Source organism: Symphalangus syndactylus, chromosome 24, assembly GCF_028878055.3.
Source record: "Symphalangus syndactylus isolate Jambi chromosome 24, NHGRI_mSymSyn1-v2.1_pri, whole genome shotgun sequence".
In the NCBI taxonomy this organism is placed as follows: Eukaryota; Metazoa; Chordata; class Mammalia; order Primates; family Hylobatidae; genus Symphalangus; species Symphalangus syndactylus.
In genome coordinates, this window is record NC_072446.2 from 39,389,449 (window position 1) to 39,414,781 (window position 25,333).

Below are 25,333 nucleotides of genomic sequence, written 5' to 3' on the forward strand. Positions count from 1 at the left end.
ATTTGGTCAAAACAGTGTGCAGTGGGGGATCCAGGGAAAACCAGCAGATGGCCACAAAAGTGACTCTAGTTGCCCCCACTGCTCATTAGCATAAGGACACTTCCACCAGGCCATGACAGTTTACAAATGCCACAGCAGTGGGCCATGGCAACAACTGAGAAGTTACTTAAATGGTTCCAGAAACTTCCAGCTCTTTTCCCAGAAAGTTCCAAAAAACCCACCTCTTAACTAGCATATAATTAAAAGTGGGTTGACATACAGCTGCCAACAGCCCATCCGCTGCTCCTCTGGGCACACTGCCTGTGGGGTAGCCTTGCTCTGCAAGGAGCAGTCCCTCTGCTGCCATGCACGGCTGCTTCAATAAAAGTTGCTGTCTGACACCACTAGCTTGCCCTTGAATTCTTTCCTGGGAGAAGCCAAGAACCCTCCTGGGATAAGCCCCAATTCTGGGGCTCACCTGCCCTCCATCAGTCAGGGCAGGAGTAGAAGGCAGGGGAGCAGCAGGGAGGCTGGAGCAGTGGCCCAGGGGAGAGATGATGGGAGTGAAACCAGGGTGGTGCAGGGATGGAAACAAATGGATGAATTCACGTGGATTTATAGCAGGTGGTTCTAACACAGTGGAAGGAAAGAGAGGGCAGCCATGACAGGAATGGAGCAGCCTCCTCCCCAAACACCACCGTCTAAGTAAGGACTTCCTCTTTAGTCCTCCCCTGGGCGGGCTGGACCGGAAGTCCCACCCTACTTCTTTCTGAGCCCCTTCCTTCTCCAAGGGGTTAGGGTTTGGGCGTTACCAAGGAGACCAGGAGGGACCTAGACCCAGGAAGCTGCGGAGGGAAGGGTGGTGGGCTGTGAAGGCCCCCAGAAGGGTCTCTGATGATGTGTTTCCTCCTGTTTCCTCCTCAGAGATGCCTTCCCTGACCACCCAATGGTGCCACCTCCTTTCCCCTTCCCTCCCCCGTAGGAGTCCCTGTTTATTCCCTTTATAGCCCCATGACAATCTCAAATGGCCTCTGTTTCTTGATTTACTCATTATTGTTTACTTAGGCTGTAATTACTTAAAGTCTGTCTCATGGACTAGAACCTAACCTTCATGAGGAAGCCCTGTGTCCCTTTTCAAGTGTAGAAATCCCAGTCTCTAAATCATTGCTAGACAGTCAGTGAATGCAAGAATGGATGGATGGTGAAGCCAGAAATCTAATATTGAACCCGACAACCCAGTAGCTTAGATTCCTGATATTTAAGTAAAAGAAAACAACAGACACCTGAAAAAAAAGTCTTTTTAAAAATCACTAGGAGGAAAAAAAAATCTTTAATTATGTAAAAGGGACTTCAGTATTTCTGCATGCCCTCAAGGCTGGGATCAAATAACTCTCCTAAACTGCCCTGAATGTGCCCTATGGCTCTACAGGGAGATGTGGCACTGTCCCTAGGAGGGATCCCCTGGGCACTGTCTCGGCCAAGAGACATGCCAAGGACCCCTCCTTGTCCTCAGTTTACCTCTGACTAGAGGCAAGGGGTTCCACAAGCTCATGCTTTAGGAATTAGTGGACTCTGTTACTAACCACAGTGAGCACATATGGAGCACCTACTGCATGTCAGCCTCAGTGTTAAGTGCCTCAGAGATACCTGATCTTATTTAATATCCTCACACTCATTTTGGAGTATAATAATTATTGCTATTATCTATTTTGCAGATGGGAAAATTGAGATTCAGAAAGGCTAAGGACCTCATCAAATCACACAACCAAGTGACAGAGTTGGGATTTGAACCTCAACCTCCCTACTCCAAAACTCCTGCACTTTAATGACCTCCTGATGCCAGAGTTGACAGTAGTGAGGTACGAAGCTGTCCTGGTGGCAGGGGACCCTCTCCGTAGAATGCTGTGTGGTTGTTTTAATATGAAGAGACAGGTTGCTTCCCCCGCTGTCCCCAGAGAAATCATCCTCCCCGCAGTTGTAGCTACAACTGCCAAGTGCCCAGGCGCAGCCAAAGAGGGAAAAAACCCCAAACCGTCCAGACCCTGAGGGAGGGTCCTTCATGGAAACTCGTCACAAGTGCGGGGAAAGTGGAATCTTTTATTGAAAGTGGGAATACTCAACCTGCTGTCAGGATGGGGTCTGAGAGGCCTCCAGCCCCAAGGTGACTCCCCTCCTCCTGGCAGGCTGACCATGGAAGGGAATGTTTGCCAACGGGGTAGTGGCTGGACCCTTTCTCGGGGTTGGGGCAAGGGAGGAAGAGGGTTGGGGGGCCAGGGAGGGACCTGTCATGGAGGCTGAGGGGACTCTGGGCAGGGGACTGTTTCCAGGCCGAGCCTCTCCGGGACTGGTTCCAGCTTCTTCCAGTTGCAGCAGCATCTCTGCCTCTGTCACTCATGCGCTCAGCACCAAAAGGTCCTTGGATGGCAGAACAGAGTAGCCAGTGAGGGGTGGGGTGGCTCTGGCTAGACCCTTTCTACTCACCTGCCTACGGATCTGGCCGGTCATGTTTCTAGGAAGCGGTAACTCTGAACAGTGGAGATAAAGGGGTCATGCAGGCCCGAGGAGCACCTGGCCATGTCATTATCTGGCCCTGTGCAGAGGACCTTGGGCAAGACACTTCCCATCCCCTTATTCCCCAAAATAAGAGAAGTAGGTCTGAGTCCCTCTTCACAGTCTTCCAAAATTCAGTTTTCATAATTAAAAAATAAAATTCTTTGGCCAGGCGTGGTGGCTCACTCCTGTAATCCCAACACTTTGGGAGGCTGAGGCAGGTGGATCACCTGAGGTCAGGAGTTCGAGACCAGCCGGTCAACATGGTGAAACCACATCTCTACTAAAAATACAAAAATTAGCTGGGCATGGCGGCACGCGCCTGTAATTCCAGCTACTTGGGAGGCTGAGGCACAAGAATCACTTAAACCGAGGAGGTGGAGGTTACAGTGAGCCGAGATCACGCCATTGCACTCCAGCTTGGGTGACAAGAGCAAAACTCCCTCTCAAAAAAAAAAAAAAAAAAAAATCTTCAACAAAATAAATAATAAAAGTAAGAGATGATAACCCATAGACCCAAAAAAAATTCATGAGTCTCTATCGACAGAAATAAATAATTAAATGGATAAATAAACAAATGGAAGAGAAGGGACAGCTCTTCCTCGGTAGAATTCCAGCTGACACATGTCAAAGGAACTGGAGAAGCAGAATATCACCATTAGGCACACACCACAATCATAACAGTTGCAGACGAAACCGTGAACACTGAATGGCAAAAATTAGTGGGAGAAAGTCTAACGAGAAACAGGATATTTGCATGGTCTCCTGGTACCTCCTCACAAGAGATGGATTAGCTACTAAGGGAAAAATAGTAATTTTACAGCGAAGAAGCACTTAAGCAAGCACTCGAAGTGAACACCTCCAGGAATAAGTCACATGGACATCGGTACCCCCTGAAAGGATGCATTGGGGACTGCGTCACTTCTGTGGTGTTCTTGCCAAAAATACAAAACTTCAATCCAATTGTGAAAAAAGTGTCCATCAAATCCAGGGCATATCGCACAAAACAGGCCAGACTCATTGGATATGTCAAGGTTATGAAACATAAGGAAAAGGTGAGGAACTGTCCCACCTTGGAGGACTCTAAAAAGACGTGACAACTGAATGCAAGAGGGGGTCCTTGACTGGACCCTGAACCAGACCAAAGGCAATGGAAGGAGAACTGGTGAATACGTCTGCAGATTCTTCATGGTTTTGTACTAATGTTGATTTCCGGGTTTTGATCATGGTACTCCGTTTATGTAAGATGCTAACGTTAGGGGGAGCTGGGAGAAGGGTATTCTGGAATTGTCTGACTATGTTTGCAACTTTTCTGTGTGCCTAAAATTATTTCAAAATAAAAAGTTAAAATAAATGGCCAGACTTATATAATAATAATAATAACAGTAATAATAATAGCAGCTGCCATTTACAGGGGGCCTACAGGGTCAAGCCTGGGACTGAGGTTTTCTTTAAACCTTTCAAACCCAATACCCATTATACATTTTATTACAGGCATTTGTGTTATCTCCCTTATTATTCTGGAATAAGGTTCACAGATTCTATAACACGTGTATACCTATATTTCAAAAACCAGCATAATTTCCTTACCAGAATATAAAGGAGAAAGAAAAGGTAAATCATTTATAATAAAATAATATGCATTTTGATATGAAAATATGCACACATTCAGGAAAGAAAAATTCATCTCTACCAATTTCAAAAAGGCCCTGGGGGCCAGGGAGGGTGTAGTACAGCCCCACTGAGAGCCATTGGTTTGAGCTGCTTCACATTGTTTTGGTGGAAACTCTAATTCTCACCAGCTGGGTGACCTTGAGCAAATGGCCTACCCTCTCTGATACTCAAGTCCTTCATCTACTAAGTGAGGGCAAACATCAACCAGGGCTGTGGTAAGGCCAAATCCATGAAAAACTATGCATGGGGCACTGAACATCTCAGTAAATAGTAGAGATGATGATGATGATGATGATGATGATGATGATGATGATGATGATGATAAACCTGTGCCAATCCTGTTCTTGTTTCCCAACCCCTTTGTTGAAGTGAATAGTAACATTTTATACTACAATGCTCTATCTCGTTTAATTTCTCATCACGAACTGTATGAGGTGGCCATTATTGTTCCCCATTTTCAGATGAGAAAACTGAGGCTCAAAGCAGTGCTGAGGTCCTGCAGGATCTCAAGAGACTGGGCCAGGGCAGGGAACTGTCCCAGAGCCAGCATCTGACCCCTGCCCACACTGCCCATCCAAGGTCATTGTCCACCTCCCTTGACTGACCCCCTAATGTGGGAAGGGGGCTCTTCCCTGGGTCCAAGCCTGCCATGAATGTGAGGGGCAAATATGAGGGGCAATTTCCTTCAGCAAGGAAATTGTCAATCTGGCACAAAGGCCCCATTCATTCCATTTTTGGGAATTTGTTCCAAGGAACTAAATCTAGAATCGAGAAACAGTTTATGCATTGAGATGTTCACTGCAGCATGCTTTATTATAGTGATGGTATTTATAATGGTGGACACTTCCAGAAGTGCTTATGATGTGCCAGGCCTGTGCAAGGCACGTTACACATAGAATCCCATTTTCTCCTAAAAGCAGCCCTATGGGTAGGTACTATGATTAGCCCCTTTTTATAGAGGAAATAAATGGAGGCTTGGAGAGGTTACCCAGCTGGAAACTGGCAGAGTTAGGATTTGAACGGGGTCACTGGGCTCCAAGCCCTCGTTCTTTAACCCCAATGCTCTACTGATTCCCTGAGCAAAGCCATGTTTAAAAATAAAACTTCAGAAAGACTGGAATGAAAAGCAGCAAAATGTTCTCAGGGGGAATTGCTGGATTGTATATATGTGTATATACACACACACACACACACATACACATATATGGATGCATACATGTTTGTTTAATCTTTTCCATATTTTCCAAATTTCAGATATTGGGCACAGGTGGTTTCTATAGTGGAAACAAGAGCCCCTGCATGTGAACTTCAAAGCAACTGCCATGATTATAATTAGCCAATTACTTCGGGAATATTTACCGAAAGGCCATCTCCCCACTGGGCTGAGAGAGCTTTGCAAGGGCCAGGATTGTCCTTGTTCACTGCTGGATCCCCAGGCCCCTGCACAGTGCCTGGCACACAGTAGGTGCTCAATAAAAGTTGTTCCAATGAACTATACCATATTCCATTTTGGGCAAGCCCCTTACTGCTGTGAGCCTCAGTTCTCACATCTGTAAGATGGCAACAATGACACCTGTGGTGAGGGCTAAATGAGACTGTGAATGGGAGAGTGTCTTTAAGGATCCTTAACAGCTCTGTTCCTTGTTCCCTCAGCCCCACACTTGGAAGAAAGAAGACCCTGTTTCCTCCTCTTCCCTCTTCTTCTCTTCCTCTTCCAAGTTCCTGGCCTGAATGCAGTGGTCAAAGGTGACGAGCGAAGGACAGGGAGGAAAAGCAGAGTGGAGCTCGATCTCCTCTTACCTCCAACACGTCAATGTCTGCATTGCTAAAGTCGATGTTGAGGATTTTGGGGAGAGGGACGCCGGAACCCAGCACAGCTGTAAAATAAAAAACAGTCAGACATGGTCAGTGGTCCAAGAGGTGTTGGTCTCACCCGAAGCCGGCAGTATTTGTAAGAAGATCGGCAATTTCTTTTTTCTTTTTTTGAGACAGAGTCTCGCTCTGTTGCCCAGGCTGGAGTGCAATGGCACAATCTCGGCTCACTGCAACCTCCACCTCCCAGGTTCAAGGGATTCTCCTGCCTCAGCCTCCCAAGTAGCTGGGATTATAGGCACACGCCAACACGCCTAATTTTTGCTTTTTTTTGTTTGTTTGTTTTGTTTTTTGTTTTAGTAGAGAGAGGGTTTCACTATGTTGGCCAGGCTGATCTTCAACTCCTGACCTCAGATGATTTGCCTCCACCTCAGCCTCCTAAAGTGCTGAGATTACAGGCGTGAGCCATGGTGCCCACGCCTGGCAATTTCTTTTTCTTTTTCTTCTTTTTTTTTCTTTCTTTTTTTTTTTTTTTTTTGACTGAGTGTTGCTCTGTTGCCCCGGCTGGAGTGCAGTGGTGCTATCTCAGCTCACTGCAACATCCACCTCCTGGGTTCAAATGATTTTCTTGCCTCAGCCTCCTGAGTAGCTGGGACTACAGGCGTGTGCCACCACGCCCAGCTAATTTTTCTGTTTTTAGTAGAGATGGGGTTTCACCACATTGGTCAGGCTGGTCTTGAACTCCTGACCTCGTGATCCACCCGCCTCAGCCTCCCAAAGTGTTGGGATTACAGGCTTAAGCTACTGCACCTGGCCCTGGCAATTTCTTTTATGCCTCTAGGCTTTTGTCCTTGCAGTTCCTCCTACCTGGCGCACATTCTCTCACCCTAGCATCCCTCTCTGAGACTGTTCAGATGTTATCTCCTCTGCGAGGCTTTCTGGAGCCCAAACGACTCTAAGCTCCTGCAGCACCCCCATCCCACCTCCGAACTGCTCTGTTAGAGAAACCGTAAAATATTAATTATCTGTTTCTGTATCTGTCACTCCCACCACATTGTGAGTTCCTTGAAGGCAAGAACTGTGTCCCCTTCGGAGGCCAAGGTGGGTGGATCACTTGAGATCAGGAGTTTGAGACCAGCCTGGCCAACATGGCAAAAACCCATCTCTACTAAAAATACAAAAATTAGCTGGGCGTGGTCGTGCACAGTTGTAATCCTAGCTACTCCGGAGGCTGAGGCAGGAGAATCTCTTGAACCCAGGAGGCAGCGGTCGCAGTGAGCTGAGATCGCGCCCCTGCACTCTAGCCTGGGCCACAGAGTGAGACTCCATCTCAAAAAAAAAAAAAAAAAAAAGAAGAAGAAGAAAGAGAGAAAGAAAAGAACTGTGTCCCCAGCATCACCCAGCCCTTTGCCCAGTCATAGAGGAGATGGCAAATGTTTGCCGAGTGAAGTAATGGAAAGTGCACGTGGAGCCCCAGCCATTGACTCTGCCATGGAATGTGCTGTTTGTTTTCAGATTGTCAGAGCCGAAGTACACCTGCTAATTACTGTTCTAGAGACAGAGCAGGAAGAGAGAAAAAGAAGTGGGGTAGGAAAGGGTGGATAGGGGAAGTAAATTAAGTGTAATTTAACAGACTTCCCTATTCCAGCAGGACTTTTCAAAAAGCTAAGGACGTTGTGAATCTACCCTGCAGGAGTATCTTCAGCACTTCCCAAACTTGCTCAGCCATGGAACGCTTTACGGAGCTCACTTTGGGGACTATGGACCTAGTCTAAGCTCTCATTTTGAAAATGGTGAATTGCACTTCAGTATGATTAAAAGACTCGCCCCCAAGTTCACACCACTCTTAGTGATTAAGCCAGGCAAGAGGCTCCGTCTCTTCCCTCCCAGGTCAGCCCAGCCCAGCACCTGACCCCATCCTCTCACAGGGGAACCACCACTTTCCCCACCAGGGAGACTCGGCTTCCTCTGGCCACAGGCCCAGAACAAGGGTTTGTTTGACATCAAGGTGGCTCCAAAAGAACCCCCTCTGGTGTAGCTGATGACATCAGCTGGGACGTGCCAGCCCTCCTTGTCTTCTCACCCAGGAAGCAGGAGTGGGAGAGAGTCTGGGGCCCAGTGGCCCCAGGGCTTAGGCAGTTTCCCAGTCCCAGTGTGTGAGTAGCCGATGACCCCCACAGTTCAACAAGTAGCCTTCCCGGTAACATTCCTGAGACGCCCCAGAGAGCAAAGCAAGCTCAGTCTATTCTGTTTATAAAGTCGGGCAAGGAAACCTCCTAACTCGATATGGCTGCCTAGGGGGGCAGATTCTGGGCTAGGAAGGAGGCTGGGGATGTCGGTAAGAGCAACTTTAGCTTTATATGCACCAATGGAACTTCTCACAGTAAGAATGTATTCCTGTAGTTCCTGTATAATTAAAAGTAAATACATGTTTAAATATGAGGCAGGAAATATCTCAATCATATGGGGAAAAAATGGAGAAAAAAGAGTTTAGAAGGAAATATACTCAGATGTTGAGATTCATTGCCTCTGCGAGGTGAGTTTTTTTTTAAATTGTTTTATATTTTCTAAAATTTACACACATACAATGTTCATACATAATCAGAATTTCCGCAGATAGTCAGAAAAATAAAACAATCAGCCAAACAAGAAAGAAGCAAATAGGAAGGTGCTGGAACTTTGGGGGCCACATTTGGATTTGGAGGCTTTCATCAACACGCTTCAAAGGAAGTGCTCAGAAATACTATTGAGGTGGGATAGATGCACATCCAGCATGCTCAACAAGCCAGTATCCCCCAGTACCCAAGCCACAAGCTCCCAGAGAGGTACAGGCACCCACTCTCACCGTTCATTGCGGGCATGAATGCCAGGTCAAAAATCTTCTCCACCAGCACCTCCATGAGGCCAATCTGCAGAGGAAGAAGGAGGACAGAGCCCGGGCAGGGGTTTGCTCAGCTTCAGGGGGCCCCCTGGGTCTGCTCCCCTGGCTCAAGGTGGAGACAGAGCTGCTCTGGGAGAGTCTAGGTTCTGGCAGTCAGAACCCCTGGGACCCCAGAATTTCTCACCAGCAGCCTTAAGGTGCCCCCCGTCCACTTGCACATTGTGCAGATGGGCAGACTGAGGCCCAGCATGGGCGGTGATCCAAGGCCCCTGTGAAGCAGGGATTGAGGGAGGCCTAGTTCCTTCCCTGGGAGGCACAGAGCACAGGTTTCAGGGTGGCCCGGCCCAGATGGCACCGTCATGGCATCACAGAAGCCCCAATGGCCCTGGAGCCAACACCCCAGGTTCCCATCCCAGCTCAGCCTCCGTGGGCCTCTGGACAGGCCCCTTCACCTCTCTAACCCTCCGCTTCCTCAGCTGTAAAATGGGTCAGCGAGCAGAGTTTGCAAGGACGCGGTAAGGATGGTGGGGAGATCATGTAAAACTCCCGGCCTTGAGGCTTTTCATATGTTATCTCCCTTAACTTCTCTAAGTCTTGGTTTCCACATCTGAAAACAGGAGTGAGTAACCCTTGCCTCATAGGGTGGTTATAAAAATCAGACATAAGCCCCTATATGTAACATGCCTGACGTTCCAATCTGCACAGGGTGAAGGCATTGACTTACTTTCCGGCAGTGCCTCTTCCTAGCTCTGTTGCCTTGGGCAAGTCACTTGAGCTTACCTTCCTTATTTGGAAGAATGGGTGTAATAATAATACCCAAATCATAACAAGATGGTAAGGATTAAATGAGAAAATCTCATTAAAAGAGAAAAAAAAGCATAATTCGGTGCCTAGGGCCCATCTCGATAGCTTCATATTCATTAATTTTATACTGTCAGCCCCTTTCTTCACTTGGAGTCCAGAGATTTCAGTTCTAGTCCCAACTCTGCCCCAACCAGCTGGGAAGCCTTGGGCACTTTCTCTCTATGAAATGAAGCTGGCAAGATCGGCTTCACAGGCTGCAGCTTTTTGGGTTAGAAAAGCTATAAAATAAGCAACACAATGAATGGGTTTGACTTTTTCTGCACATGTGGAAATCTCATCCAAGCTTGTCCCAGAAAGCTAGCAGATGCTTAGTTGTCAATTTATAAAAAGCGGAGGTGGGGGGTGGGGAGGAAGGAGTGTTTCTGAAGCCTTAGGTGGGGGTGGGGCACCCAAGAGTGAACAAAGAGATAAAACAGGACCCAACTCTAGAATGTGAGCATCTCAGATTCCTGGACCCTTGGAAAAGCAGAATTCCACAACCCAGGGGGCAAGAAGGGAGGTTAGAAATGAACTCAAATTGTATTCATTTTACAGATGGGGAAACTGAGGGTCAGAGTGGGTTGATATTGCTCAAGGTCACACAGGAGTCAGTGGGCTCCTAACTCCAGGAGGAAAGGGGTCCTGTAGGACAAGGCTGCCACCGTGCCTCCTCACCCTGAAATGGAATGATTTGGGCCAAGTGGCCCCCCATTGGGCAGCCAGTTAACATGGGACAGCACCCGAGGCAGAGTAGAAGGAGCTGCGAGTCTGTCCTCTGCCCTTCACTTGACTTGTGGGCCTCAGTTTCTACATCTGTCCATCTGCAAAACGAGGGCTGCTAGTGTTGATGGGAACACTTTGGAATTCACAAACTGCCCATGCCCAGCCAGCCTCACGGGAACACCATTCCCGGAAGACCCATCCTGGGCTCCTTCCCAGAAGATCTCGCCCTGGGACCTGAGGGTGATACTTACATCAAAGTTGCCCACATTTGAGGTTCTGAGGTTGAGGCTGGTCCTGTAGATGAAGAAAACAGCCTGTGAGAAGCAGGGATTGCCTGAAAATCATAAGGCTCTTGCATTGCAACAAATTGTGAGAAGCCCCTCCACTATCCTCACAATCACTCTCCATCTGCAGGGATTTAATAAGAACAATGCTGGCTCTCACATGCTGAGCGCTAACTACACATCAGACACCACGCTAAGGGCTTCATGCACCACACGGAGAAGGCTCAAATCATAGCTTTGCCTTAGTCAAAGTACTTTACCTTCCTATGCCTCAGTTTCTTCATCTGCAAAGTGGGTGGCTGCCAGGACTAAAGGGGGTATTCCCATAAAGCGCTGCTCCAGAGCCCCTGCCATACGTGCATGAGTGATCACCATCGCCTCGTGTAATCCTTCCAGCCATCCAGTGGAGCAGGAGGCTGAGGCTCCAGGGTAATTTACTGCAGCCACAGAGCCAGGGAGGGATAGCCCAGGCCTCCCACCCTGAGCCTGTACTCTCGCTGTTGTGCTGTTCTGAGATGGGAGGCTGAGGCCGGGGTTTGAGGTCTCACTCTGCTCTATAAGGGCCTCCGTCTTGCTGCACCTGAATCTCAATGCAGCTGTCAGTCCTACCCGAGAGAGCCCAGACCGGGCTTGCCCGTGGGGTGGAAATCGATCGGGGCTGTTCAGAAGCATCAGCTCGGTGTCCAGCAGGAGGGAAATAAAGGCATCTTCTAAGGAAACAAGACTGTCCGCTTCGGACATGTTTTCTTCCTTCCTGACTTCCTTACCCAGCCTCTCTCCCTCTCAGGCACCGCACCCCACAGTATCCATGCCCTTTTCCTCTCTGTGAAGCTTGCCCATGCTGCTCTCCCTGCAGGAAACCCCCAGCTCTTGCCCAGCTGGCCCCTACTCCTTATCCAGGCCACAGGCTGAATCTTGCCTCCTTGGGAACTCCTGGATGTCTCTGATGTGCACTATATTAATCATGAGTAACTGCCATTCGTGGGCTTAAGAAATATTGGTTGTAAAAGAAAAGCTTACAATGATCTAGTCACGTGCTAAAAATTTTACATATGACCTCATTTAATATTGAAATGGAAATAATGATAGTATTTATTTCCATAGGCTGATATAAAGAATTAAAGGAAGGCTGGGTGCAGTGGCTCATGCCCGTAATCCCAGAACTTTGGGAGGCTGAGGCAGGCAGATCACTTGAGCCCAGGAGTTCAAGACCAGGCTGGCCAACATGGCGAAACCCCATCTCTACTAGAAATGTAAAAATTAGTCTGGCGTGGTGGTGCACGCCTGTAATCTCAGCTACTTGGGAGGCTGAGGTAGGAGGATCGCTTGAGCTGGGGAGGTCAAGGTTGCAGTAAGCCATGACTGCACTCTAGCCTGGGCAACAGAGCGAGCTCCTGGCTCAAAAGAAAAGAAAAAGAAAGAATTAAATGAAGACACACCTAGGACTTAGCCAAATACCTGGCACACAGAAAGCATCCAATGAATAATAATTATTCTTTTTATGAATCTTATGAGGTAGTGACTATTACCCCCATTTTCAGATGAGAAAACTGAGGCTCAGAGTGAAGTTCGTTGGCCAATATCACACAGCCAGTCAGTAGTCACATCAGGATTTGAACCCATATTGCTTGGCTCCAAAGCGCATGATTGTACCCATCCGACGCAGCAGGTTACACGAACCTGGGTTGGCTCACAGCCCCTCTATGTACTTGCTGGGTGGCCCTGGGTAAGTAAATCCACTGTTTCCAGCCCTAGTTTTCTCCCTACAAAGGGAGAATAATAGCCCTGACTTCCATTGGGACCATCAGAGGGGAGAAACAAGATAATACGTACACTTCAAGTACATAGAGCAGAGCCTGGTGTGTCATCATCACCAGCATCCTCCTCCTCCTCGTCCTCATCATCATTGTTACTTAGAGACAGGGTCTCGCTCTGTTGCCCAGGCTGGAGTGCAGTGGCGCAATCATAGCTCACCACAACCTCGAGCTCCTGGGCTCCTGCCTCAGCCTCGTGAGTAGCTGGGATTACAGGCACATGATACCAAGCCCAGCTAATTTTTTCTAGGACTACAGGTGTGTACCTATGCCCAGCTAATTTTTCTATTTTTGTAGAGATGGTGTCTTGCTATGTTTCTCTGTCTAGTCTCAAACTCCTGGCCTCAATGAGTCCCCCAGCCTCGTCCTCCCAAAGCACTGAGACTACAGGCATGGGCTACTGTGCCCACCCCCCAGCATCATTATTATTACTGACTGTTGATTTTGGCAGTAGTTTCTTTCTAAGTTCATGGCTTCACCCACCTTGCCTGGCTTGTGACAGTGGTCTTGGCAGGCATGAGCCATCATCACCTTTGCAGCCCCTTGGGTTTACCCAGCCCTGATGGCCACACAGGAGACCTCTACCCGCTCCCTGGTGGCTCCTCCATGAGCAGCACCAGCACCATCAGGACCCCAAGGCAGCATAGCCCCTTACTTGTCCAGCTTGGCATCAATCATGAGCTTATCTCCTTCTACGGAAAACGAGGCCAAGAGTTCTGTGTCCTGGAGGGAAAGGAAAGGAGAAAGACGTCACTGCCATCACGTCTTGGCCAGTGCTTGCCAAGGACTCATTGTGTGCCCAGTGCTAGCTAGGGCTTCGTTAACCCTGAAAATGATGGCAGGTTGTTCCCTGAGGCCTGGGTCAGACCTCCTTTTACAAGCGTGAGACTCCTGGTTAACACTCACCATATAATGGATTTGCACCCCCTCTGGAGTGAATCGTAACTGTCCCATCCCCCAGGAGAAGATATAAAAGGCCCAGGATCATCTCTCTCTCTCTCCAAGTAGAGGCCTTTTTGTAGGAAAATCCCTTTTTCCTTCCCTGCCTCCCACCCAAAATAAATTGAATTTAACAGTTGGCTTTATGAAAAAACAGTAAGCTCCCGACAAATTCAGGTGATGTTAGTAGATAACAATGACCACGATGATTGGCCTGATGAAGAACCAGGGGCTCTGGGTGCACGTGGCAGGGGTGTAAGCTGGTGTGGGAAATGGTGTTTGGACTGAGGGCTGAAGGGTATGTAGGACTTGGCCAGATGAAAAGAGGGTGGGAGAGTAATCCAGGCAGTGGGGAGGGCATGGGCAAAGGCCCGGAGGCAGGGAAGAGGTTGGCATTAGAGAGGTAGAGAGGAGGCCAGAGAGCAAGGAGGTAAAAGGGTTCGTGAGGCTGCAGTGAAAAGGGGCCAAGCCAGGCAGAGCTGTGCGCTGGGGAGGAGTCAGGGCCACATCCCTGGGACAGCAGGAGTCATTGCAGGATGCCGGGCTGGCTCACACAAACCTCTGGGCTGCTAGTGGAAAATCTCCACACAGTAGAGGCTGATCGATGGAGGACAGATTGGGACAGCCATTTCCACTTGTGGGCTAGAATCGACCCTTTAACCTACCATCTTATAAGGCCCACACAAGAACCCCCACACTCTATGGCTTGGCATGCTCCAGCCTAGAGCACCTGATTCCCAACTAGAAGTGGCTCATTTGGTCTCAAGCTCTGGGAGTAGGAGGGACTAGCAGGAAGACAGCAGGTGGGACCAGAGTCCCAAGTGTCTGAGTCCAAAGCCTGAAGCCTTAATCATGGAGGGGGAAATGGCATTTAACACAGCTTAACACATTCCTCTGACCAATGTTTACTGAGCATCTACTATGTGCTGGGCCCTAAACTAGACTGTAGCCTAGGGTCTCACCACAGAGTGAGACTCCATCTCAAAGAAAAAAAACCAAAAAACAAAAAAGGAAGTAAGGGAGTAACTATGCAGATACCTGGGGGAAGAGCATCCCAGGCAGAGGGAACGGCATGTGCAAAGGCCCTGAGGTCAGACAGTGCCTGACATGTTGGAGGAACACTGAGGAGCTCAGAGGTGATGAGGGGATGGTCATGAGGACTTTGTGGGCCATTGTCAGGAGATGGGATTTTATTTCAGAATTGAAGGAATGCAGAGGAGACACATGGTTCACTTTTTTTTTTTTTTTTTTTTTTAGATGGAGTCTTGCTCTGTTGCCCAGGCTGGAGTGCAGTGGTGCGATCTCGGCTCACTGCAGCCTCTGCCTCCCGGGTTCAAGCGATTGTCGTGCCTCAGCCTCCCGAGTAGGTGGGACTACAGGTGTGTGCCACCACATCCGGCTGATTTTTGTATTTTTAGTGGAGACAAAGTTTCACCATGTTGACAAGGCTGGTCTCAAAATCCTGGCCTCAAGTGATCCACCCACCTCAGCCTCTCAAAGAGCTGGGTTCTCAGGTGTGAGCCACCATGCCTGGCCATGGTTCACATTTTAAGAGGACTCCTTTCTATGAAATCATTGTGAAAATTGTTGTATTTGTATCAGTCCCCTGCTAGGTACCAGGGACAAGAGAGCAGGCACCATCTGTCTCATTTCCCCTTTCCCCAGTGTCAAGTACAAAGCATAGCACATAGTAGGTGCTCAATAAATATTGCTGAATGAATGACCAAGACTGGCTTGGCCACACACTGGGTATATACAACCTGTGAGAATAATATCAGCTAACACTTTGGCAGCCTTTAGGGTATGTCAGGCACTGCTCTGAGCATCTTACTAATGCCCTACTGCCATCCCCCTGTGGTAGAGGAGAAAATCAGTCTTAATTTCATTCGATCATCACGACAACCCCATGTGGTATTTTTTCTCCATGTTACAGATGAGAAAACTGGGGCTTGGAGGGAAATGCCAAGCAAATTGTGCAAGGCCAGCAAGAGAGTTAAGATTCTAGTCTAGAGCTAGGGAGTGACTTGTCCAAAGTCATGTAGCTGGAAGTGGTAAAGGCTAGATTTGGGTTAGAGCCTCTGGCCCCAAAGTTGGGCCCATAGTCATGATGGTGGTGATTGAGGGGATTTGAAAGGTCTTTGGGCTCCAGGAGACCATGTGGCTCTGTCTTGAGGCCCAGCTGGGGGCCACCAGTACCTCCAGACACTCACCACGTCAATGAGGCAGATGGTAGTCTCCAGGTCGTTGGGCTGGGAGACCATGACCTCGGCAGTAGCCAACACCTTCACCAGCGCCTTGTCCTTCTGCAGCGTCACAGATGGTGGGTTCAGCACCTGGATCCTGATGATAAGTGGGCAGGACTCGGGGTACTGCTGGAACACCTGTGGGCAGGCACCAGGCCAGGTGGGCGGGGCCCTTAGCATAGGAGGTACCCAGGGGGTTATCAGCCAACCTCTAAACACAGAGCACCGGGGTCTTGTGTTGCTTGAGTCCAACAAACCACAGGCAAAGCCACTGACCCACTGTGAGAACTGGGCAAGGAGCTGCCCTCTCCGAGCCTTGCACATGGGGTTACTATGAGAAATAACTGTGATCATGCCGGCAAAATTCAGGCTCAATGCCTGACACCTGGAAATGCTCAAAACTTGGTACTGAGTGAAATGGGGTCTCCCAGGGATGCTGGCCAGGTGCTGAATGGACATTCTTAATTTCATTCAATCATTACAACAACCCATGGGGTATTTTTTTTTCTCCACATTACAGATGAGAAAACGGGGCCTCAGAGGTGAATGCCAAGGGAATTGTCCAAGGCCAGGAGGAAAGTTAAGATGCCAGTGCATGTCTGTGGGCTCGGAGCCCAGGGCCTCCCACTGCGTCTGAACACTGTTCCTGAAATGAGAAGTCCACGCCTGGGGAATCCCACAGGGAGGTCCCAGGCAAGGCACAGGCTGCCCCCGGGCCCGGATTGCTGGAGGGACTTGAGCTTGTTTGCTGCAGTTTGATTCCCTGAAAGCTAATTTACTAAAGGGACAATTCATAAAATGGCAGTTTGCCATATTTATCAAATGATTGACTTACCAAAAATACATACTTTAAGGAATATACTTCTTAAATATGTTAACTGACCATAGAGAAATGGGCAAAACCACAATATTATTTTCAAAAGAAATAGAAAGAAGTCCCCTCCCCTGGTGACTCCGTGCAGCCTGGGTCTCCAGGACACATTGCTGTGTCCAGCCTGAATCCCCCCTGCTGCAGTCCCAGCACCACTGAGGACTGAGTCCCTATTCTACCCCAGCTCTGCTACTGCCTCATCATGTGACCTCTCTGATCCTCTGTTTCCCCATCTGTAAATGGTGTGCTCCTCCTCTCTGGTCCCATGGATAGAGGGAATGATCAGAACCAACTGAAAAAGTATATTCTGACTAGGTGCTGTGGCTCATGCCTGCAGTCCCAGCACTTTGGGAGGCTGAGGTGGGCGGATCACTTGAGATCAGGAGTTCGAGACCAGCCTGGCCAACATGGTGAAATCCCATATCTACTCAAAATACAAAATTAGCCAGGCATGGTGGCATATGCCTGTAGTCCCAGCTACTCAGGAGCCTGAGTCAGGGGAATTGCTTGAACCCAGGAGGCGGAGTTTGCAGTAAGCTGAGATTGCGCCACTGTACTCCAGCCTAGGCAATGCAGCAAGATTCTGTCTCAAAAAAAGAAAGAAAAAGTATACTCTAAAAAACAATTTCATAAGCTGTAAAGTTCAGTGCACATAGGAAGTGACCCAGTAAATAAAAGGTCCAGTCGATTGAGGGGTCCACTTGCTCGCTGGAGCTGCCACTGTTATCACCTTAGAGAATGATGCTTCCGGTGTTCAATTTGCAGCCACATGAGGGCAATAGTGACCACGTGTTGAGTTTGTTCTCCCCCTAGAGCCTTTGAATTCCACCCAGAACTAAACAGGGCAGGCAGAAAAGAGGTGAAAAACGTCTAAAACGGCTATAGATTGCAGCCATCATTCGCACCTGCATAACACTTACTAGGTACAGAGCCCTTTGCTTCCAGGTGCAAGGTAATAGGCCCAGAACCAGACATGGGACCAGAACTGGGGTGGGAAAGGCCTTTGTTCCAACTCTATATGGTCACTAATTGGACAAAAGCACACTTGCTTTTTTTAAAAAAGAAATAATGTGTAATTATTAACAACAGTAATAATAGTTCACGTTGATCAAATGCCTGCTCCTTGCCTGAGTACAGACTGCAGGTCCACAGCCACCCTCTGAAGTGAGCATGGTTACCCTATTTTCCAGATGAGGAAACTGAGGCTCAGAGAGAGGAATTGTGCGCCTAAGGTCATACGACTGGGATGTGCTGACTCATGTCTGTTTGTTCCAAAGGCCTGGCTTTTCCCTCTTAGCAGCTGTGCACCCGAGTGTGCCTGGCCCATGTTGACACCTTTACATACATCACCTCATTTACCTTCCTAAGATAACCTATGGAATAGGTATCAGCAGCCTTTTTAGACAGATGAGGAAGCTAAGGCTCAGAGATGTTAAGACTCTTCCCCAAAGTCACACAGCAAGGGAAGTGGCCAGGCTAGGATTAGCCCTATGCAGGTTGGACCACCCAGAGAATTCAGGGTCTTTCCACCTCAACCCTCTGTGTCTTCCCCCGCCCCCACCCATGGGGGTCTAGCCTGCAAGCCCTTGTCACCGTCACTGCACACCCAAGCAGGGGTTCAGGGGAGAGCAACCCACCCCAGCGCTGAGCATCTTCCCTTCCAATCCAGTTTCTCAAACAACAAGATAGAGAATGAGGCTGAAGGCAGTGGGACCTGCCCACCTTACATACCTTAGGGATCAGGGCTCCCAGTGTGGCTGTTGTAAGTGGAGGAAGCTCTTCAAACTATAGGACAAGAAGAAGGGCCATGTGAATCCTGGAGGCTATCGGTACAGACAGGAGTTGCTAATACAGTGATTAAACTCCTACATGCTTTACAACACCCAGCAGGGTGTCTTCTCTCCCTTAAAGACCCCTGGGGAAGTCCTGCCTATCCAGCCATCATTGCCATACGTAGATCACGGTAGCCGGTTTGTGGTTAAGTGGCCTGGGCTGACTTAAGCTGACCAAGGAGTGTCTCAAAGAACAGCAGGCAAAACCTGAATATTTCTCCTCTAAAAATGTTATTCTTGGGCGAGAACAGTGGATCATGCCTGTAATCCCAGCACTTTGGGAGGCCGAGGCAGGTGGATCACTTCAGGTCAGGAGTTTGAGACCAGCCTGGCCAACATGGTGAAAACCCCGCCTCTACTAAAAATACAAAAATTAGCCGGGCATGATGGCACATGCCTGTAATCCCAGCTACTTGGGAGGCTGAGGCAGGAGAATTGCTTGAACCCAGGAGATGGAGGTTGCAGTGAGCCAACATCGCGACACTGCACTACAGCCTGGATGACAGAGCAAGACTGTCTCAAAAAAAAACAAAAAAAGAAAGAAAGAAACAAATGTCATTCCTTTTAAATTATTAAAACATTATTAAAACAAGGAGAGCAGCATCAAGTCCATTTGCAATTCATGACCTCTGCCACATCCTTGAACCACTTGTACTATTATTTACTTAGCATCTTTAAATTGGCTTACTTCTTACAACCTCAAATACTCAAAATGGAAAGCCAGTACCACTTGACACAAAGAGATGGCAACTGTAAAACCAAATACAATAAAAACAAAATAATGCCATTACCTTCTTCATGGATATCATTGTCTGTGGAGAGCTTTGGGCATGAGCTCTGTTCTCTCTTAGTTAAAAAGGGGACAATGACAAGTGCAAGAGAGTGCTAACTATATATGGACACCAAGTGGAGACTTTTCTCTTAATGGAAGCAAATGTTGGCATCATTTGTATGATGGCTTTGTGGAGAATGTCTTGTTCTTAGGAGACACACAGTGAAGTTTATGGAATGAAATGTCATGATGTCTCTGAAAACTCAAATTGCTCAAAAACAGATAAGATAGATGAGTAGACAGACAGACAGGGAGACAGACAGACAGATTGATAATGGGTGAGTGGGTGGATGGATATATAAATGGATGAATGCATTGGTGGATGGATGGATGGATGGATGACTTGTGAAGGAATGCATAAATGGGTGGGTAGATGGGTGGATGGGTGGGTGGATGGATAGATAAATGGATAGACGGATAGGTGGATGGATTAGTGGATATGGATGAGTGGGTTGATGGGTAAATGGGTGGGTGGGTGGGTGAGTGGATAGGTGGATGGATGGATAGATGGATGGATTGAAGGATGGATGGTTGGGTTGATGAGTAGATGGGTGGATGGGTTGATGGTGGATGAGTGGGTGGGTGGGTGAGTGGATAGGTGGGTGGATGGATGGATGGATGGATGGATGAATGGATGGGTTGATGGATGGATGTGTTGGTTGATGAGTGGATGGATGGATGGATGAGTTGATGGTGGATGGGTGGGTGGATTAGTAGATAGGTGGATGGATGGATAGATGGATGGGTTGATGGATGGGTGGGTGAGTTGATGAGTGGATGGATGAATGGGTTGATGGTGGATGGGAGGGTGGGTGAGTGGATAGGTGGATGGAAGGATAGACGGACAGGTTGATGGATGGATGTGTTGGTTGATGAGTGGATTGATGGTTGGGTGGATGGATGGATGGATGGATGTGTTGATGGTGGATGGGTGGGTGGATGAGTAGATAGGTGGATGGATGGATAGATGGATGGGTTGATGGATGGATGGGTGGGTTGATGAGTAGATGGATGGATGAGTTGATGAGTAAATGGGTGGGTGGGTGAGTGGATAGGTGGATGGATGGATAGATGGATGGGTTGATGGAAGGATGGGTGGGTGGATGAGTGGATGGATGAATGGGTTGATGGTGGATGGGTGGGTGAGTGGGTGGATAGGTGGATGGATAGATAAACGGATGGATAGATGGATAAATTGGTGGATGAATGGGTGGATGGTTTGATGGGTAGATGGTTTGATTGGTGGATGGGTGGGTGGGTGTATGGATGGGTGTATGGATGGGTGGATGGATGGATGGATAGATAGATGGAAGGACTGGTGGATAAATAGATGGATATACAAATGAATGGAAGGGTGGGTGGACGGGTGGATGGATAAATAAATAGATGTATGGGTGGATGAATGGGTAGGTGGATAGGTGGGTTGATGGGTGGAGGAGTGGGTGCGTAGGAGGGTGAATGGATGCATAGGCAGGTATGAAGCAACTGTGGCAAAATTTTAACTAGTGGATCTAAGTGAAGGATATATGTCCATCAGTTGTAGCATTTTGCAACTTTTCCGAAGGCTTGAAAGTTTTCAAAAGAAAATGACTGGAACATGCCTAAGGGTGATATTTTGTTATGTGCCATTTTGTTACTTATGTATTAGTGTTTACCAAATGAAAACATTCTAAACATTTATATTGAGGCACATATATGTGAATATATGTTATGCTTTTAAAAAACAATTGAAATAAACTTAAATAAAATTGAATAGGGAGCAACTTTCTCATCGTGAGATTTGGTCTGTGGACCACCTGAAATCCTCCCAAGCACCACACTTTGGCAAGTACTGACGTAATTGATGCACACCCATGAGCTGGAGGTGAGTCAAGAGGTGGACCATCTACAGTTCTCACTTCACAGCAAATTCCCCAAGTCTGTGGGGACTGAGAAGGGTCACTGGCAGCTGTCTGCTGCCCAGCCACCTCCCCTTGGTGGGGCTGTGACTCACCATGCCATTGGTGATATCCAGGTCTAGAGCGTGCTGCTTCTGCAGCAGAGTCAGCACTGAGCCCAGGAAGTTGGCAGACATGGCCAGCTGGGACTTGGTGTTGTCACCCATGGGAGGCAGCTCTGGCATCGGCTTGGGAGACACAGCTGGCCACCCCAGTGGGTAGTCGATGAGTCCTCCTCCAGCCTCCCCAACCAGCGTCTGGGGGAGAAGAGAAGAAAGGGGTCATGGGGAGGGAGAAGATGGAAAGAAGGGGACTGAAGGCTGGAGTGAGGCCCTGAATCTGCCTCCAGGCAGCCATTTTTGGTTAAACCCACTGAGTCTGAGTGGCTCTTTGATGTATGGTCCCCACTCTCCTCCAGTTTATGATGCAATGAAACCTTTTGCAGTTCCTGCTTCATGGTCACTTACAATTACAGCCATGGTATGACGGATCCTCTCCAAACTCAGCCCTGCAGTGATGAACTAGCATATGTATGCATCTGTACAATGCATATCTACCCTCTAAAGACCAGACTCCTCTCCACGGTCTACAGGGTGCTAGGTGATCTGCTCCAGGAGACCTCTCCAGCCTCCAAGCCACTCTGCCTCTCACCTTCCCTCTGTACAGCCACCAGGGCCTTTGCAGTCTCCCCCCAACACCACCACCCCGACCATGGAGCCTTCCCACAGGATATTCCCTTCCCCACATTCTTCTCTTGTTAAGTTCCACTCATCTGGCAGCTCTCAGCTCAAGTGTCACCTTCTCCAGGAAGCCCTCCTTGACTTCCTTGGGTGGATCATATACCCCCTGCTTTAGGCTCTGATAGTCTCAGATCCTTGATCACTGTGCTCATGACTTACAATTGCGTATATATTTGAGTGATTCTTTATGGCCTGTCCCCTCCAACGCATTCTAATCTCCATCAGGGCAGAGACTTTGTCTTGTTCATCATTGTATCTCCAGCACTCAGCCCAGAGCCTCAGTCAGCCTCAGCTCAGGCACACAGTGGGTGACCAATGAATATCTCTTGAACAGATGTATGTTTATGAATATATTAGGTGTGCATGCACAGGTGCTGGAAATATATATGCATGCACAGGTGCGCCTGTATACACGGGAGCACGGATGCACTCCTGCATCTCTGTATCTGCTGGAGCAAGTGTGGAGGAGTCTGTGTTCATGAAGCCCAGGGAAAGTACGTATTTGTGTGCGCCCCATACAAAATTAGGGGCCACATGCAGGCCAATGCTGGAGGAGCCAGCTCATACCAGCTCACACGGTCAGATTTCACACATCTCTTCCCAACTTTGCATCCACTGACATCACGTTGGTAACTTGAAGCTGCCCATGGTGGGAGTTTTGATACCATGGAAATTGGCCAATGCTACAATTCAGGACTTTTTTTTTAATCATGGAGAGATGATGGTTAAATGCTTATCAGCATCCCTCTGGCCACATTTATTGCTCTAGTACACCCAGTCCCATAGCAGCAGCTCTTTTAGCACCTAGTAGCTCGATTGCCTGGGTTCAGATCCCAGGTCCACATTTATTAGCTGTGTGACCAAGTGATTTAACCTCTCTGTGGCTCAGTTTCCTCAATAAGAAGTGCCTCTCTCATATGGTTGCTGTGAGGATAGGCTGAGTTAATCGACACAAAGCACACAGAATATGCCTGGCACACAGTAAGCATTTGGAATGCCGGCTATGATTATGTTTTCTAACACAGCTCCTAGAAGGCCTTCTTCTAATCAGAGAGAGTCCTGTCAAGTGTTGCTTCCCAGGCATTCAGCAGAAGCCCTGGGAGGGCCTCACTGATACTCCTGCCTTTGGGAGGAGGGCCACCACCCTTTGCCCTGAACCCCAGGCACTCACGTTGAGGTCCAGCTCCAGGAATTCCCCAGTCACAAGCGGGAGGCTGGAGAAGGTGTATTGGATGCTTCCCAATATCCCCAGAGGAATTAGAGCTGCAGGCAAAGGAGAGGGTCACAGGGAGGTCCCCTCACCATCCAGATGCCTTCCCTCCTTGTACACTGGGGCTGGGGTTGGATAAGGTAGGCCCAGGCTCCAGCTCCAGACACCATGAAAACAGCAAAAGTTCTGGGTTTGAATCCCAGCTCTGCCTCTTCCTTGCTGTGTGAACCCAAGCAAGTCATTACACTTCTTTGAACCTCAGTTGCCTCCTCTGTAAAATGGGTTTACTGTAACCTCTGAGACTACGTTGGTGGAGGCAGGGGGGTGCAATGATATCCTGGATGTTGATGAGCTTTGTAAACTCTGAAGTGCTGTGCACCAGGGAAGGAATTTAGGGTTCCACAATGTGGTGCTTAGTTGAATCTGTCATTTCCTTGACTGTGTAATGAACAGCCCCAGCTTTTAGGCTCTTCCTTCCTCATCTCTGACCACAAAGGGAAGGAGATTTCACTGTCTTGGAAAGCCATTCTCAAACTGCCTAGAGTCCCAGAGAAATGGGAGCACTATCAGAGACGGCTGCCCTGTGTGGCTGTGGCGGCTGTGCACTGTACGACTCGAGGCGCTGCCATTCCACTGCCATCCATGTGAAAGGAGGTCCCTGGAATGGTGCAGTGCACAAATGGCAGAGCCGTACAGGGCGGGCTTGCTTTCAGGAATGTTCACTCAGAAATCAGGGTGGAGCCTGGTTCTGAGGCCGTGGTCAGTCTCCACAGTGTGTCTCCTGCTAGTCACTCTCCAACCCCTCTGTGAATGAGAGATTTGAGAGATGGGGAAATTGGGAAGAGTCTCTCCAAGTCCACACAGCTGCCACGGCAGAGCTGGGGCTCAAACCCAGCTTCCTGACTCCCAGGATGAGCCATTACCTCCCAGACCCCTGACTCCCAGACCCTGGTGGAAGCTCCTCCCTCTGGTACTCGGGGGGGTGTTTGGGAGCAAGAGGGAAAGCCAGGTGGCACCTGACTTGTGGCATTAGCCACACCTCACTTCAAGGGCCTAAGGGAAGGTCTGTGGCCCCCACCACGTTGAGCCCTTCTCCCAGAAAGGGCCCGGTCCTCAGTGCCTTCTCCAGGCTGGATAAAGTGTATTGGACTTACAATCCACGAGGCCCAGCTGGTCATTGACAAGACCCAGCACCACGTCCACGATGGGGCAGAGCTGCAGGGGAGAAATGGCACAAAGCCTTGTTGACGCTGCAGGGAGTCGGAGCAAGGGAGTCAGGGACGCAAGACTAACGATAGCTAAAATTTACTGACTGCTTGCTCTGTGCCAGGCAGTGTCCTCACCACAGCCCTGTGGGGAAGGCTGTCTCTAATTCCCACTCACAGATGGGAAAATCAAGGTTCAGAAAGATGATGCAACTTGTCACCCAGCTAGGAAGTGCCCAAGCCGGGATTCAAACCCGAAACTGTGCAATTCTCAAGGTCCCTCTCCTTAGCCCTTCACTAATCTGTCCCTTTGTGTTCCTCAGGGTCCTCCCCAGACCCTCCAAAAACATGCCCCAGGCCCTGGCTCTCTCTGTCCCTCTGGGTTACCTGCAGGCCCCCAGGGATGGAGGCTGGACTATGGCCCCTCAGTCTGAGGGAAGCCTGTGCCCCTTGCTCCCATACTGGGACAGCTTCTTACCAAGTCAGGGAGGACGTTGGCCAGGACTCGGTTCACTAAATTGTCCACGAGACTGGGGAGAAGCCTAAGGAGACAGGAGCAGGATGAGGTCAAGACTCGCAGCCATGTGGGGCTCACCAAGGCTGTCCACCCCGCGGGTCACTAGTCCAGGCTCTGAACAATGAGAACCTCTGGGTGCTGGAAAATCACTCGAAAGCTGGGATGACAGAGTGCCTTCACCTTGGACTGACTAGACAAGCCACCCAGGCAAACTGTTTGGCTTGTCATGAATTCATGCATGCATTCATTCAATAAACAAAGTTTCTGGAGCTTTACAATGGGTCAGGCCCAGGCTGTAATGTTGCTGATTTTCAACTGCAAAAGTCATTCCCACCTGCTGTCCTGACCCTCAAATGGGCCATGTGCTGCAACCTTATGTTGTGCTTCCAAGGGGAAAACGAACATGTTTATTTATCTAAGCACCTAACTCAGTATCTAGTACATAGT

The 25,333-nt window shown here is 48.8% G+C and overlaps 1 protein-coding gene across 1 annotated transcript in view; it reads right to left on the reverse strand.

Annotated features, from left to right (window-relative positions):
• Nucleotides 1-2,056: 2,056 nt before the first annotated feature.
• Nucleotides 2,057-25,333, reverse strand: part of BPIFB4 (BPI fold containing family B member 4) — a 32,057-nt gene continuing 8,780 nt past the window's right edge. Inside the window, exons 8-18 of the mRNA XM_055265536.2 lie at nt 24,848-24,911; nt 24,319-24,379; nt 23,126-23,217; nt 21,271-21,471; nt 18,345-18,398; nt 15,710-15,880; nt 13,216-13,283; nt 10,714-10,756; nt 8,861-8,924; nt 6,004-6,080; nt 2,057-2,394 (exon numbers count right to left, since the gene is read on the reverse strand). Coding sequence (XP_055121511.1) covers nt 2,371-2,394; nt 6,004-6,080; nt 8,861-8,924; nt 10,714-10,756; nt 13,216-13,283; nt 15,710-15,880; nt 18,345-18,398; nt 21,271-21,471; nt 23,126-23,217; nt 24,319-24,379; nt 24,848-24,911 — 919 coding nt within the window. The 3' untranslated portion in view covers nt 2,057-2,370. The remainder of the gene's footprint in view (nt 2,395-6,003; nt 6,081-8,860; nt 8,925-10,713; nt 10,757-13,215; nt 13,284-15,709; nt 15,881-18,344; nt 18,399-21,270; nt 21,472-23,125; nt 23,218-24,318; nt 24,380-24,847; nt 24,912-25,333) is intronic.